The 16,273-nt window shown below is 39.9% G+C and overlaps 1 protein-coding gene across 2 annotated transcripts in view; it reads right to left on the bottom strand.

Annotated features, from left to right (window-relative positions):
- The window catches only part of ZEB1 (zinc finger E-box binding homeobox 1), a 111,136-nt gene that overhangs the window by 14,127 nt on the left and 80,736 nt on the right, over positions 1–16,273 (bottom strand). For both annotated transcript variants that reach the window (XM_075212029.1, XM_075212030.1), the window contains exons 5-7: positions 13,758–13,960; positions 8,931–9,036; positions 5,647–7,403 (exon numbers count right to left, since the gene is read on the bottom strand). In XM_075212029.1, the coding sequence (XP_075068130.1) occupies positions 5,647–7,403; positions 8,931–9,036; positions 13,758–13,960 (2,066 nt within the window). The remainder of the gene's footprint in view (positions 1–5,646; positions 7,404–8,930; positions 9,037–13,757; positions 13,961–16,273) is intronic.

Genomic DNA, 16,273 nt, shown 5'->3' with positions numbered 1-16,273 from the left:
TTTGTACACTGAAATCTAAAGTTGATATTTGTGTGCTACATGAAAAAACAGTCAGTATTTAGCTTATGTGCAAAACAGAAAACTAGTTTGCACCCCTTGTGTTGTAACATGGTTTTGTCCAGGAGACTGAAATAAGATAGTTCTTCATTTAAGATCCTTAATGAATCAGGCCCAAGGACACAATTTGCCCCTTGGACCAAACGAAGGAGAGGCCCAAAAAGTGGCAGCTATGATTTAATCATTGACTTGAAAAATACAACTGTTATAGAGCTATCTCCACTGTCTGATTAAAAAAAAGCTAGTACTACTGCTGTGAGGTACATCAGTTAAAAGAATGCACCTAATTTTTAAAATACGTCCTTTATTTTAAAGCTGCACTGCTGCTTAAAGTGATGATAATTTTCATTCACCACTTGGCTGCAGGTGAGCAGTGGATCAACCATTAGCCACAATGTGCATGATTGTGGCTTCTCATTTGTTCTCTAGCTCACCCCATTTCCAAAGCGTCACACAGTCCCGGTTTTCCGCTACGGCTGTGTGACTAACCACTGACCCCGGCTGGACAGAGGCAGTAGTGTAGTGTAAAGTCTGCGTGTGTCTCCATTACCATTTCCATTACTACACGGGGAGAGCTGGTCAAATCCTCTCTAGAAGCAGCAACTACAAGAGTTACAAAAATACATTGCACACCGCTGAAAACACAAACACAAAACAACATACAGAGGAGAAGCAAAACAACATCTATAATCAAAATGATGCATTATTTTCTAATGAAAGGACCATATTTAATTTTGTCCAACATATTTCAAAAACAAATTTTATCGCTGCTATTCCTTAAAGAACAATGCTAGCCAGCGACAGCAGTTTTATCAACATTCATCCAATGCACAGATACAAAAATATGTAGTGGCAGCAGAAATGCTTTGTTTCCATTGTATTCACTTTACTTAAAATGATTTATGCTCCATATTCATAGCTGCTGAGAAACTAAATATTTTACTTTTTTTTTTAACAACCAAGTCACATTCATTATATCTATTTTACACTGTCAGCTAAGTCTATTATTTTGGTATAGACAGAAAAATAGAACTTTACAAAATTATTAGTATCCTCTCTATATAGCCGTGGACACATTTGTTGGCACCCTTCCAGCTCATTGAAACAATGCTTCATTCCTGCTTACAATTGATGACATTAAAGCCTATTGTCTCATGTATACCTGCATGCCTTTGGAATGTCATAGAATAAAGCAAAGAAACAGTGAAAATAGATGAATTATTGCTTCTTCTCCAAAGATATTCTAAAATGGGCTCCATAGATTTGTTGGTACTCCTTAGAAAAGATTATAAATAATTGGATTATAGTAATATTCCAAACTAATTGTTTTTTTTAATTACCATCACACATGTCTTCAATCTTTTGGATAAAAGTCACTTTCTGTTTGGTATAATCGTATGCACCACACTGAACGTGGACCAGAGAAAGCAATGGGGAGAGTTGTTTGGGGAGATCAGAAAGAATATTATAGTCAAGCATGTTAAAGGTAAAGACTATAAGACCACCTCTCCAAGCAGCCTAATGTTCCTGTGACTAGTTTCAACTATTCTTAAGAAGTTTAAAGTCCATGGGACTGTAGCCAACCTCCCTAGACGCGGCTGTATGAGGACAACTGACCACAGATTAAACAAAAGGATAATGAGAATGGTAGAAAAGGAGCCAAGGAAAACCTCCAAAGAGATATGAGCTGGACTCCAAGGTCAAGATATGTCAGTGTCTGATCGCACCACCGTGACGTGTTTGGAGCGACAGTGGGCTTCAAGGAAGACGTCCCGGGAGGACACCACTTTAGACAGAAAAACATTAAAAAGACAGACTGGAATTTATTAAAATGCATTTTGTCAAACAACAATCTGGGAGAACATCCTTTGGGCAGATGAGACATAACTGGAACTTTTGGGCAAGTCACATCCGCTCTATGTCCACAGACACAAAAAGTAAAAATGAAGCTTTCAAAGGAAAGAACACCACATCTACTGTGAAACATGGAGGAGCCTTGGTCATGTTTTGGGATGCTTTGCTGCGTCTGGCACAGGGTGCCTTGAATCTGTGTAGGGTACAATGAAATTTCAAGACCATCAAGGCATTCTGGAGTGACACATACTGCCCAGTGTCAGAAAGCTCTGTCGCAGGTGAACATGGTAATGACCCATAACACACAGCTAAAAGCACCCAAGAATGGAAAGAACAAAACAATGGACTATTCTGAAGTGGACTTCTATGAGCCCTGATCTGAATCCTATTGAACATCTATCTATTGAACTGAAACATGCAGTCTGTAGAAGGCATCCATCAGCCCTAAGACAGCGGGAGCAGTTTGGTTAGGAAGAATGAGCCAAACTACCTGTTGACAGGTGCAGAAGTCTTATTGAGAGCTCTGAAATCACTTGATTGCAGTGATTGCCGCTATAACATGAGCCATAACCTCATTTAAGATGCACATGTTAAAGTAATTCTATCAGTGAGTGTAGGTTTGTGCTGAGGGATGGAAAGAGTTGACATAGGTGCTAAGTAGTACTGCAATATCAAGTCTCGATGAATTAATTCACTCAAGGTGTCTCATAAAATGAAATACACTTTAGCGCTACTGATATTCTACCTAAATAATTAGCAACTTTTGTAATATTTCAAGGGGTTCTCCCAGGTAGCAAATAGGCTCTCAGCACGGGAGTGCTCAATCTGTCCATAGCTCTTCAACAGGAGCTCTGTGGAATCTCTTACATTGGAGAGTAATGGGTGGCTTACAGAACGCTAATTTAAGCAAGCTGCAGCCCGATTCAATCCTTCAGGGGATCCCAGGGGAAGGTAGAGATGATATATTACATAGGATTTGGCCAAAATAGTCATCCAATTTTTAAACGAGGGAGGGAAGGGCGGATGTACATAGCCAATGTACCGTAAGGGTGAGCGTAGAGCGAGTGGAGGATGTGCCAATGTAGATGCGCCCAACTTAATATCTGGGTTTCTCTTCAGTACGTGCTCTTTTAGCCTTTTCATTTGCCCCAGCTACAGGGCAGGTGTAAGTGGACGGTCATGGCAGCGTCTTTGTATTAAAAACTACACACATGAGCGTCACTAGATAGCACTGAACATGTGTATGTAAGGGAGGTGAAACTGTACAAAAACGGACTGAATGTACAGTACGCATAAAGATCATCCTGATTTATGTATTTAATCTACAAAGAAAAGATTTTTTTTTTTTTGAAAACACATTTATATTAAAGATTATAGTATAATCTGTTGGTAGTTTCTTTTATAATTTTTTTTTTGTTCAAGTTCTCATGGGACTTGATATTGCACATATGCATGAGCTCATCCTCCAGTCTGTCGTGTCTGTTAACACAGGACAAGTGCTGTGTAGGCAGAGCGTATTATACCCAGATCTAAATGGAAATGTATCTTGAGATCCACTTGGATGTGAATAAGGGCGCACTTACGCTCAAGGTCCATGCTCATTTTAAAAACGCAAATTGAGTGGAGGTTGTGTTTGAAGTTGACGCTGGCCCAGGGTCTCCTGTAGTCAAGGTTACAAAAGTAAAATGTCAAGATAATGATAGACGGTGTCGCTACAAGATTAGTCTGGCTCATACGATGTATGCAGTAGACAACATTATATGAGAGCTATGGAGTTTATCTCAGAGTAGAATGGCAAGAATGATTTTATTCCAATTAACTTGAATATCCCAAACAAGTAAACAAATCAGAGCTCTGTCCAACGAAAGCTCTTATTCTCCACTTACTCCTTGTGCACCAAACTCCAATCCATCTGTAATGTTTATAGTAAAGTAAAGTAACAAGCGACTGAGACTGAGGGACAAAGGTTATAATGATAACAGCTGTAGCTCCACAGCTATACAATAGCAAAAGGTAAAACTTTTGAGGAAAATTGTTTGCCAACACAATAACAATAAGATATCTCTATGTTTAAACTGAAATATACAATATATCATCATTTTGACAATAGTTCCTCCTGGCAGATGTGTAATCAGACTGAAGGACTTGTCTTTGTTTGTTACTATATTACTTCTGCATATGACAGTGGTATTAAAGGATGTAGTTTTAGGAGCCATTCTATGTGTTAATATGAAAAATGAGCTAGTACTTACCACTGATACTCGTGTTTGCTTGATCCTCCAGGGTGTTGGATGGCTGTAACAATCCAACACAGCACCCTCCTCTCCTCTTACTGCTCAGACCGAGTGGGTGTCAAAGCTTCTCCTCCATCAACTCCCCTTTAGTTCTAATGGTACATTCACGGGGAGGGGTGTTGACACTCACTGATCTGCTTTAAACAGGCCAAGAGGTAGCAGGAGAGAGGAGTGTGGAGAAGTACTGGTACAGCCATCGGACACTCTAAGATATGGTACGTCCATGGGAAGTACAGTTGTTTTGATATTAACTCATTGGAGATTTTCTTTAAACCCCAGTTATTTCATATTACATCTACTATATCATCTCTGCTTCCTGATCCTGATTCATTAAGGAACATAAATGCTGATATGTGCCGTATTTTGCGCAAAATCGTTTATGGCATGCCAAGAACCGGACTATACACCAGTGAACGCAGCAAATGTCCAATTTGTCTTTGTGTGCAAAAGACCCTTATGACAGCCTACAATTTCAAGGGCAGAACGGGGAAGGGATTTGGCATATGCACGTAGTCAATGTACAGTAAGCTCGAGCGCACGCAGCAACGTCCGATTCAAGCTTTGGGCATCCCAAAGGTACGTGTCTTTCTGTTGTATCACCAGCTACAGGTCTGGTGTAAGTGCTGATTACTAGTGATGACGGCTGTGTATGCTGCTAGAGCATGTGTTTGCAATCAGTAGACATTCATAACATCCTAATAAATGAAATAAACAATGAAAAAGAAAAGACTTTTTACATTTTTTAACGGTTTGTCCTTAATGGCTATATTATTGACTAGTGACATTAAGTGAATTTGGTTTTTTTCTGTGCGTTTTTTGGGGACTTTTTATTCTATATATATATTGGATGTACTCTGCAGTATCTTGTCTGTTAGACCACAGCGTACCTAGACCCATAGTCAACAACAGGTATTCTGGTTTTGAGTGAACGTCCGCACAGAATTACTGTTTAAATTCTGGTCTTCAGATCCACTCCTAGATGAATATGGACGGGCGTGTGCCTGATTTACGTGTGTTTAAGAAAAAATGCAATTTACGTTTGTTTTGCGTGTCTTAATGAATCAGGCCCAAAGTGAGAGATACACAACTGATCAGAAACAAAGGTATTGCCTCTGTCTTTGTACTATGCTGTATTTCCCCCCCACTGCACTGCAGACATTTGTGATAATAATAATAATAATAATAATAATAATAATAATAATAATAATAATTTATTCTATACAATACTGTTAAAATGTCTACACTGAATTTCTTATTTAAAAAGTATTTCAACACAAACCTGCATCCACACAGCAGATGACAAGTATGTTCACATTAAATCTGTTTATACCATCTAGAATCGCTTACTCAATGGAATTTTTTAGGTGCATTCTAACATCCACATAAGCAGATTCTTACTTTTGTTAGGAAACAATAGAAAAAGAATCATTAGGCACATTACCTGACTTCCGTTAATTTGCAGGCTCTTTTGTTGTGGTTCTGGAACTGCAGGAGTGGAAGTGGTGGCATAAGTATATGTCACTTGTGGAATCAAGATAGTCCGTTTGTTGGCAGCTAGTGCTCTTAGACAGGGTACACTGTTCTGATCGGTAATGGCAACAATTGTAGGTAACTGGGCAGTGAGTGTAGGAATAGCAATGTTTATGGGATTGGCACTTGGGTTTAAAATAAGAGTTGGCTCCGATATTGTGACACTGTCCGTTTGCATTGGCTCTTTTCTAACACAAGACAAGTTCAAGGGTTCGTCTTGAACAGAATAAACACTGCTCTGGTAAACGCTAGTTATTGAAGGTCGCTCCAACACATTTCCAAGCTGCTTTGGTAAGGATAAGTCAAGAGGTTCTGATTGCTGCTCTTTGTTGCCTTGCACCTCGTCAGAGTTTTTTAGAGAAGAGAGGTTTAGTGGTGAGGGAGAAGTTGCGCCGCTGCCTGAAACTTCCGCAGCCGCAGGTTGAGAGGGCTCATTTTTGGAGAGGTTCTGCAAATCAGTCGCGCCATCCTGAACTGTGCTACCATCTCCCAATTCAGCATTATTTTCTGGCAAGATACCATTTTGTTCAGGCTTTGGAGAAGATGACCTAGAAGACTGAACAGAAATTTGTCCGCTTTGCATTTTTTCAAACCATTTTTTTACCACATCGAGTGGTAGATTTACTGAATCTGCGATTTTAGCGAGTTCTTCGGCACTTGGCTGCGCATTCAGCGCATAGTAAGCTTTCAGGAGCGATAAGAGATTTTTTAAGGGTGGTTGACCGGGAGTGAGACTTCCATCTGTAGCATCTACAGAAGATGATTCAGATTTAATAGTTTCTGGCTTGCTACTTTCAGGAAGTAGAATGTTCTTTTTCTGATCATAGTGCTTAGGTTCTTGAAGTGCATTTGTGTCTGCTGGATGATCATCACAAACCGTGCAAGTGCTCTCCTCTGTAAACTTTGTATCTTTCTCGGTTTTGATAGTCAGATCTTCTGGTAATTTTTCAGTCTTGCAAATTTCCGATGGGGCTTCTTTTTTTAAGTTCTGCGGAACAACCTGAAACTGACTCGGCTGCTCTAAACTGTAATTTATGATTATTTTGGTTGTACCATCTTGATCAACCAAAGGAAGACTAATAGCTGAAATCACAGAATGACCCGCTTGCTGAAGTGTTGCAGCGGTGAGAGTCCCTTGTTCTTTGGATGCAAGACTTGCATGGTTATTTTCTAACACTTGTCTGATTACATTCCCGTCCACGGCCATCTTTAGAACGTTTTGAATGTCACTAAGGTTAATACTAATAGGTGATACCAGGCCCATAGTTGGTAGAACAACAGCTTGTACCACACCCTGAGGAGAACTGGTTGCCTGAAGAGAGCTACCGCCAGTAAAGATCCCATTTTGCAGAGGGGCGGAACAATTGATTCCTGACGCAAGCACAATGGGCTTAATTTCATAATCCACAGGTTCAGTCTTAATTTGGTTAACTGGAAGTTGCTCCTGTAAAGGCTTGTTCTCAATCTTTTGTCGAATCGGTGGCCGTGCTGGGCTTCCAGGGGATGCGGAAAGCGATGGAGAGGAACACTGTGGGGTCTTCAAACCAGAACGCGCTCGACCGTTAACCGGAATTACGCCAATACATTTCTTACTGCTTATGTGAGAACTGTATGAACCAGAATGTGAAAATCTCTTCTTGCAGTTTGGGCATTCATATGGCTTTTCTCCTTGAATAGAAAAGTTAATTTGTATGTCAAAAATATTGCTCAAATACTGTTAAGAATTCTCATCTACAACCTTACATTCCATATTATTATGCATTATTCATATCATTCTGTATTGTTGTCTGCTACTATTAATAAAAACTTTCACCAAATTCACGATATATACAGTATATATATATATATATATATATCTGGTGGAAAGTATAATGGATGAAAGCACGGAGTCAATAAAAAAGCTTTGGGATTGTAAGGTTCTTTAACATTCATGCCTTATCTATTGCAGAAAGCTTTCATGTAAAGTGTAAGATAAAGTGACCATGTTTCCATGACAACAAAGATGTTTTCAATAAATGACTGATTACAATTATATAGAATATACATTAAGAATAGGGGCCATGGGGGTAATGGGATATATAATATTCATCAAACAAATGGAATTAACATTTCCAAGTTATGAAGTGGTTTACTGAGAGAAGAGAGCTGTTCTCTATACAGAGGTATATTTTACACTATAAAATAAAGTGCATAATGTTTCTATACAATATCTATGGCGTAAACAAATTATTATGAGCTGATACTCGTGTCTAGGAATACTTGCCCTCTTCAACTATTATACATTGTATTGTATAATAAAGTGAAATGTATGATACCACCAGAAGGGACTCGTTATTTCAGTACATACGTTGTAGACACAAGAAACTTATACTCATATTGGGACTGATTTAGAGTTGAAACTAGACATGTCCCATTTGTGTACAAGAATTTATGTGTCTGCCCACCTGGGATTCCACACCTGTTTTGAGTTGAAAGCGTCTCAAGACATATGTGACTTCAATCTAGAGTTCAGATGCATCCAGAGCAAAGGTTTCAACCATCATCATCATCAACTCCCAAACTGGCATCCAGTTTATGTAGGTGCAAAATTTAAGTTTCACAGCAAATGTAATTCAAGATTTGTGTAACTCTAAATACGATGCATCTCAAAGGGGCAACTAAACTAGTGTATGCACACCCTTACTCAACACAATCATACACTTGTATGGTAATGACCCTGACTCCAAGTGCAAAGGCCACAAGTGCAAGATATGTGCAGTTCTAGATATGGATGTAAGTTGCGTGAATGAACAGTAAGTCAATTCTACACTAAGATACATCTTTACGTACAACTCTAGCTCTGGTCCTTTATGTCCAAAATAGGATGTAACAAAGGCAGAGTACAGTGAAGGCGTGGGTACACAAATGCGGCTCATGAAGACCCGTAGAAACATACATATATAAGCCTGTTAAGAGGCAAATCTTTTGCACTTTCTACAGATGACTTATTGTAAACCGAGCGCATAAGCTATCGGCGAGGTGGACGCATCTCAAGATGTGTACGACTCTGCATATGGGTGGAAATACGCTATTATCTCTTTTGTTTAGCGTTTACGCCCTTTTTAGTCCCAGATGTTGCACACAGCCTTATTAAACTTCCATTAATTGTTATTATCTTCAAATAGAAGACTCCTATCCGCTTATCAAAATACCTACCACTGTGGATTCGTAAGTGTTCCTTTAGGTGATGTTTGTACTTGAAAGCTTTTCCACATTCAGTGCATTTGAATTTACGGTTCCCTCCAGACTGTGTTACGTGCCTCTGTGAGATACAAAACATGTATTAGTAGTAGCCATGCACAAAACACGGACATGAATGTTGTCTATACAATATACAGTAAGTCCGTGAACCAGTCTATCAAATTGTAAACTACAACATACACCGATCTGGACAAGCAGCATTATATGATCAATTGAAAATAGTGGCAAGTTTTATTCATACTACGGGAATAGCCAAAATAGAAAGAAGGAACATAAGAAAACACTGTTGGACTATTTACCAGCAATTAATTATGAAACAACTTTACCTTAAAGACAATGGTTCAATCCCTTGTATAATTTGAAAAAAAACAAAACACTGAAGACAACTGCTAATGTATGACTATATATAGACTATAAAGACATAGTATACAGCTTAATACTATTAACCATTAAAGAAGGCAACTTGGTATTCTTAATCATATAATAACAACACTCAGAGACTTGATGGAGACCCCAGTGTCAGATACTAATGGCCTTAGACAAGCCACGTTGTCTCCCTGTGTCCCATGCAGTCAAGTCTACATTGTAAGCTCAATTGAGAAGGGAAGGTGTTCTGGACCAATTCGCTACCCAGCTCTTTGTAAAATTATATACACATATTTGCATTCCAGACAGGAATCTAGGTGCGCACATGAGCAGAACTGGGGCAATGGGCACAGCAGTGGGTACAGGAGATGCACACTCTGTTCTGCTCTCTACATAGTAAGTGACATGAAATGCCTCCTAGGATCATTACATACCACTTGTGGCATTAACAATTAAATAAGTATAGTTATAGATCAGATGGTTATATAGCTGGAGTCATTTATTATGTAAGCTCAGCCCAAACAGATATCACTGTGCATGAATCTGTGACTAACTATGTACTTACAGTGGTGTCTAGGCATGTGATACATGCCCACAACTACACCACAGCGATATCAAATAATGGAGCAGATTCAATTCCTCACGTTGTTCTTTAGAACAATGCGGGGCGCACATTATTACCGTTACTACAGTCATTTTGACACAGATTTTTGCTCACGGCTCACAGAGCAAAATTACCGCAGTAATGGTAATAATGGGTACTATTACCGCAGTAACGATAATAATGCACAGTAACCGCAGTTACGGTAATAATGCACACTGTTACCACAGTAACGGTAATAATGCGCACTGTTACCACAGTGACGGTAATAATGCGCACTGTTACCGCAGTAACGGTAATAATGCGCACTGTTACCGCAGTAACGGTAATAATGCGCACTGTTACAGCAGTAACGGTAATAATGCGCACTGTTACCGCAGTAACGGTAATAATGCGCACTGTTACCGCAGTAACGGTAATAATGCGCACTGTTACCGCAGTAACGGTAATAATGCGCACTGTTACCGCAGTAACGGTAATAATGCGCACTGTTACCGCAGTAACGGTAATAATGCGCACTGTTACCGCAGTAACGGTAATAATGCACGGCCTGTGTTGTTCTAAAGAAAAACGCAGGGAATTGAATCTGCACCAATGTGTTACAGACTGAGGGTGATGTCACTGGCTGCAGCTGCTGTCAAAGTCTATGGATGTGGACTTGCTATGCCAGTGACTTACCTGAGTCATGAAGTCTACTGGATATCTGCTCTTCACCAGGGACCCCTGTAAGTAGGTTGTAGACTGTGCAGAGAAACCCCTACAGGTCTCTGCCCCTTGGTTCAACAAAACCACGTCCGAATGCCAGCATGGGCAGCACTGGGCCAGAGTCCATAAATGAGCCAGGGTCACAGGCATAAAGGGATGGCCAGGAAACAGTCCAGTGAGTAACAGGACATCAGACAAGCAACACCGACTAAAGTACATGTAGTAATGAAAAATTGTTACTCTGGCACTTATAAACCAGGCAAGCCAAGTACATTGATTAATAGAATGCAGAGTTACGGGTGCGTACCTATGCAGGATAGCACGCAGAGAGTCACAGAGCTTTCGGGAAATATGTTATGTGATATTATCACCATCGCTTACACTCATCTACCCAGCTTCAATAAATATCTTTTATGGCTGTCCTTGACAAAAAGAAGAGCAGGTACATCAGCGAACTTAATCCAGGGTCTCTCTTCTAAACCATAACACTTCCTGTCAACCAAATAAATACTTACATTCCTCTGGAAATTGTATGAAATTTGTTACACTTAAAACTCTTGTTAAAGAGTCGATGAGAAGTGTGGGGAAGATTTCCCATAGGAAAATGATGTATTATCATAGGCTTCAGTAGAGGGGCATGGACTATGTAGACTAGAGGGTAAATTCAACAAGGATGAAGAAAGTTGTACATTCTAAAATCTTATATGGTCCAATAAATCTAAAGACAAGTATAAGAGAAGGTACTTTGAGTCCTATGATTTTACATTTTATCTCCAGGATGTAGAAGAAGCGTAGGTCATTGGTTTATCAGTTTTATGATAGAAGAACATTGTGATGGTCCTGGAGATCAGAGATGGTAGTATCAATGGCAGGAACCAGAGACAATGAAGACTGGCAGTACGGGCTTAGCACGGGTACCATAAACAATGGGAATGCAGTGCTTGATGACCCAAGTGCCCCTCTCCGTCTGTCCATTAGACTGGAGATAATACACAGAAGGAAAATCAAATGTATTATTCAGTTGCTTGCAGAAGGCCCTCCATACTTTGTAAGTGAATTGCACTTCCAGGTCAGATACAATATGGTAGACCATGTAGAGCGAAGATTTATTTAATATAGAATTTGGCAAGCAGAGATGCAGTTGGTAATCCCTTGAGACATTTTTATGAAAACGATCCACCATAACTCAGATGACTGTGAAATTTGCAGAGGTTGGAAGATTGGTGATTAAGTCCATCGAGATATCAGTCCACTATTTTTCTTTATCGGGAAGAGGAAGAACAGGACCATGAGGTGTTTCTTTAGAAATTTTATTTTGGGCAGAAATGGAACAGTCTGAGATGAAATTGGTTACATCATTCATTAAATGGGACCCAACAATAAGTTTCAATGAGGAGTTCCAGTGTTTTTTTAATGTCCATATGGCCTGAAACCTATTGTTGTGAGCCAAGGTAAGACGTTGGTGATAAAGATTCTTAGCAACAATGTCCATTCAGGAGAATTCTTGAAGCAGTGGTGGATGCCACAATTAAGGTTCTATAATGAGAGGCTCCTGTAGAACTTTACAGTCAGAGGATCAAAGTATTGGAAAAGAGCATTGGCTCTAGCATTTTGGTAACTGGGTAAGTGAGAATGCAATCAAGCCAAGAAAAGAAAATAATCCATTTGGTTTGTGGAGGATGTAATCTCTGTGCAGTCTGACGATACATTCCTCTAAGGCTAGTTTAATAGCTAAAAGTTATATGTCACCGATAGAGAAGTTCTTCTCAGCAGAGGAAACTTTCTTAGGGCTAGATTTACTAAGCTGCGGGTTTGAAAAAGTGGGGAAGTTGCCTTTGGCAACCAATCAGATTCTAGCTATCATTTTGTAGAAAGCACTAAATAAATGATAGCTAGAATCTGATTGGTTGCTATAGGCAACATCTCCACTTTTTCAAACCCGCAGCTTAGTAAATCTAGCCCTTAGAGTTGAAACAACAAGGATGATGTCAACCTAGTTAATTGCAGTGAAAGACAACATCCTCTACTCTGATAGAGTTCATCTTAAGTTAGGGTAGCATCGGGATGTGTCAGCACCAGAGGTAAAAGAGAAAGCTTATTTAAGAAACAGACAGAGGCTGCTTCTGGAGGGCTAACACAAGAATGTCCCCCTTTCTATGCGATGGCCATAATGGCAGCAATGATTATAGAAGAATCTAGTGAAATGCTGAGTGGCATTACTTAGCCGGAAATGCATGAAGAGGCATTCATAGTGGCCATCCATTTTGTTGTCTTCCACTTGTATTCATCAATGTTGATGAGATTGTAGGCTCCCCATAAAGCAAGGTTAGAGAATATTGAATGTCTTTGTATTCAATCAGAGTTCTGAGATTACTGGAAGCTACTTATGCAGACCTCTGACATGTAGATTGAGGGCCATAGTGTTAAGGCAAATAAAGTCTCCAGGAATCATCTTTTTTTCTTGAAAGTGGACATCACCTCTATAGTATAGGACAGCAGAGGCACATGTGTGTGTCAAATCGGGATGCGAGTGCCCCCGACACCAGGAGAGACAGAACTTCAGGGGATATTGCTGATGATGCATGCATAGGTCTATTTACATAAAGTTTTATAAAGTATGTAGATAACCATCAAATATTGAGGCTTGGAAAATAGTTGGCACAACAAAGCAAAAAGCTGCTCAGTAGGTATAACACTTATACACTGTAAAGAATGATATAAGAAAGGATTGCATGCATTCAGCACATCACAGAGAAGATTACAATATTCCTGACATTATTAGCACCAGTGACAATCCGTATTACCTCCAGCTCTAGCAAACACAGGTCGCTTCTTCACTTCCAAATTAAAATATATATTTTTTAGCAATAATCCATACACTACAGATGAACAATTCTCCAGCACAAGGCAGCTAAACCACAAGTGATACAACGTGAGCAGCTATGTTCTGATTATTTTGTCAGAGCATGCATAGAACGGTAAAATAATTCATAAAGATTTTAACTAAATTAAGCATTTATTCACTACAATTAATGTAGGTATTCATAAGCTGTCCAAAGACAAAAAATTATATTTAAATTTAGCTCTGTGCCCAAAAAAATCTTCATTACCTGATCTTTTCCTGACTTGTGTGATGTCATATGACGGTCAAGTTGGGTTCTATACGCAAAAGTATAGCTGCACATAGAACAACTAAAGTTGTCTTCATTCTTCTCGTGCCGATACTTAATGTGTTCCTTCAATGACGTGTAGCGCTTATATCCCCTATCACAGTACGGGCAAGTGAGGAGCTGGGAAAATGCATCTGGAGTTCCTGTAGATAAGATTATGCCATTAAACACCAACATGAGTGGGCACTGTGCACTACACTGTTGTTCAACTGAGACTCCTATAATCCTCAGGCAGCAATACTAGGGCTGCAGATTACTGGCAAACAGTTATATATGAAACATGTATTATTGATGACGAACTTCATCACTGCAAAATACAATTTCTACCATTAGTACAATTTATTGTAGCAACAAGACCTTCACCTAGTAAAGAAAGACCAGGCTGGCAGGAGGGAGTAGAGTTTATAGATGTCTGCTCCACAAACGGAATACTATCTGTGGGAGCGTGCAGGATGTCCGGGGGGCCGCCAGAGAGGACCAGGTATACTTACGATACTGCACCCAACACTGACTTGTAAAAAAAAATACAAACAATGGAGTTCTTTATACTCCCTCCGTAAGTGTGAGAGCATTGCAAAACAGTGCATGCTGTATCCAAGTGCCACTTACTGATCTATGGTCACTCATAATGGTCTCTTCCCTGTATAACATTTCTTTTGCTTTACAAAAACTTGTGACGCAGAAGAACTGACGGAAGGAAGCGGCCTTGGAGTGAGTATAACGCAGTATAAGGCCCAGCCAGGGTTTGTGGCTATCATGCGTGTTGTTTGTCTATAGTCTCTCACATAAATAGGCAGTGAGGTCTTTTTTGATTGTGCTGCATTTTTTTAAAATACCAACCACTAGTTATAAGACTGAATATACAAGAGGCCGAAAAACTAAGACATTATTCCGTGTGCAGAATCTCCAAAACTCACATCTTTAGAATTCATTTTTTTATATTATTAACCTGACCTGTAGAATAGCTGGTGGGCTGAGAGATGAAAACAGAGGTTGGGTGTTATAACTCATCCATAAAGCAATCACTTTCTCCTCACACAATGATCATAATTCACTGTACTTTTATTACAATGTATTCTTTGCTTCCAGCTGGTATTGGAAATTGTGTCTTGTGGCAGACTCAAGCTACCAGATTCTATCATAATTCATGTTATTTATTTTTATTTACTTTCATTTTTGCTGAGTGATCATGCAATTAAAGGGTATTATGCAGCCTGAATACCTTTAAAATATATTAATGGACTGCATGATGTGAGTTTGTAGTGCTCCCAAAAGTCCTGATTCATGATTACTTTTGTCCCTGTTCCAGGACAGTGTGGAGGTATGCCCCATTAACGGGTGTGCCTTCAATGCCAGGCCTACCAGCGTCAGATACGTGGCATCAGAGGGGTGTTTTAGGGGAAAGGTACGAGCCAGAAAGATGTATGTTATTTATATAGCGCTGGCAAATTCCGTAGCGCTTTAGAATTGTACACTCTTCGGAAGCACTTGTCCACCACTAGCCCCTCCCCTTAAAAAACATTCCTTTAATGCCGCACATATATGCCGCTGGTGTGTGCAGCTTTGAAAGGGCTTCACCTAGTGGGAGGTAAGATGTAGGAGACTGCAGCCTACAATCTCATTTAGAAAGTGTGATATCACAGAATCACTTCTTACAGTAGTACATGCTTGGCTTTCCCGATACTGACAATAACTTTTCTACAAAATGTCGTTCAGTGGTTGACCAATAATGCATGCAGCAGCAAACGTTACAAAAGCATACATGGATAACTAGTTTTGGTTTACAAGTTCCTCTCTCCAGACTAACGCTATGCACTCTATAGATGTAAGCAATGAGGGATGTTATCATTTACTGCACCTATCTATGGGGCATGTTTAATAAAGCACGATAGTGCTTTTAACGGGTCATTAAGGTCCCACAGTGTCCTCCGCAAATTTATTAAGGGGGCATCGCAGCAGATATCATGGATATCTGCTGCTTTGCATTCCTCTTCGTTTTTGGGAGCAGTCACCATTCAACAGAATGGTGACTGCTCCTGGCCGCAATCTAGCAAGTCCCGAAAAAACAGGCGTACATCATCCGAATTGAGGAAATCTAATGCTGTCAGCTCTGCTCCGGAGAGCAGAGCTGGACAGCGCATGTGTGGAGGGATCACATGATCCCTCCCTGTCACTCAGCGCTCTCTCTCTGACAGAGAGGGGATCTGTGTGCGCATGTCCAGTTCTTGGAACTGGACATGCGCAATTGAAGAGTGAAGAGAAGACCCGAAGACAGCGCTTCCGAAGAGGGGGGTAAGTATGATTTTTTTTATCACTGAAACAGCAGTTTTTCGGAACTGCTGTTTCTGTGCAGGGCTGTACATAAATGTGAGAAGTAGTTCAATCCTTATCATTGCGATAAGGATTGAAAACTACTTTTCACTTTATGTGAATATTGTTAAATGTGCCCCTATAAG

Source organism: Mixophyes fleayi, chromosome 5 (genome assembly GCF_038048845.1).
Source record: "Mixophyes fleayi isolate aMixFle1 chromosome 5, aMixFle1.hap1, whole genome shotgun sequence".
Classification (NCBI taxonomy): Eukaryota; Metazoa; Chordata; class Amphibia; order Anura; family Limnodynastidae; genus Mixophyes; species Mixophyes fleayi.
This window is presented reverse-complemented; position numbering and strand designations above follow the sequence as displayed.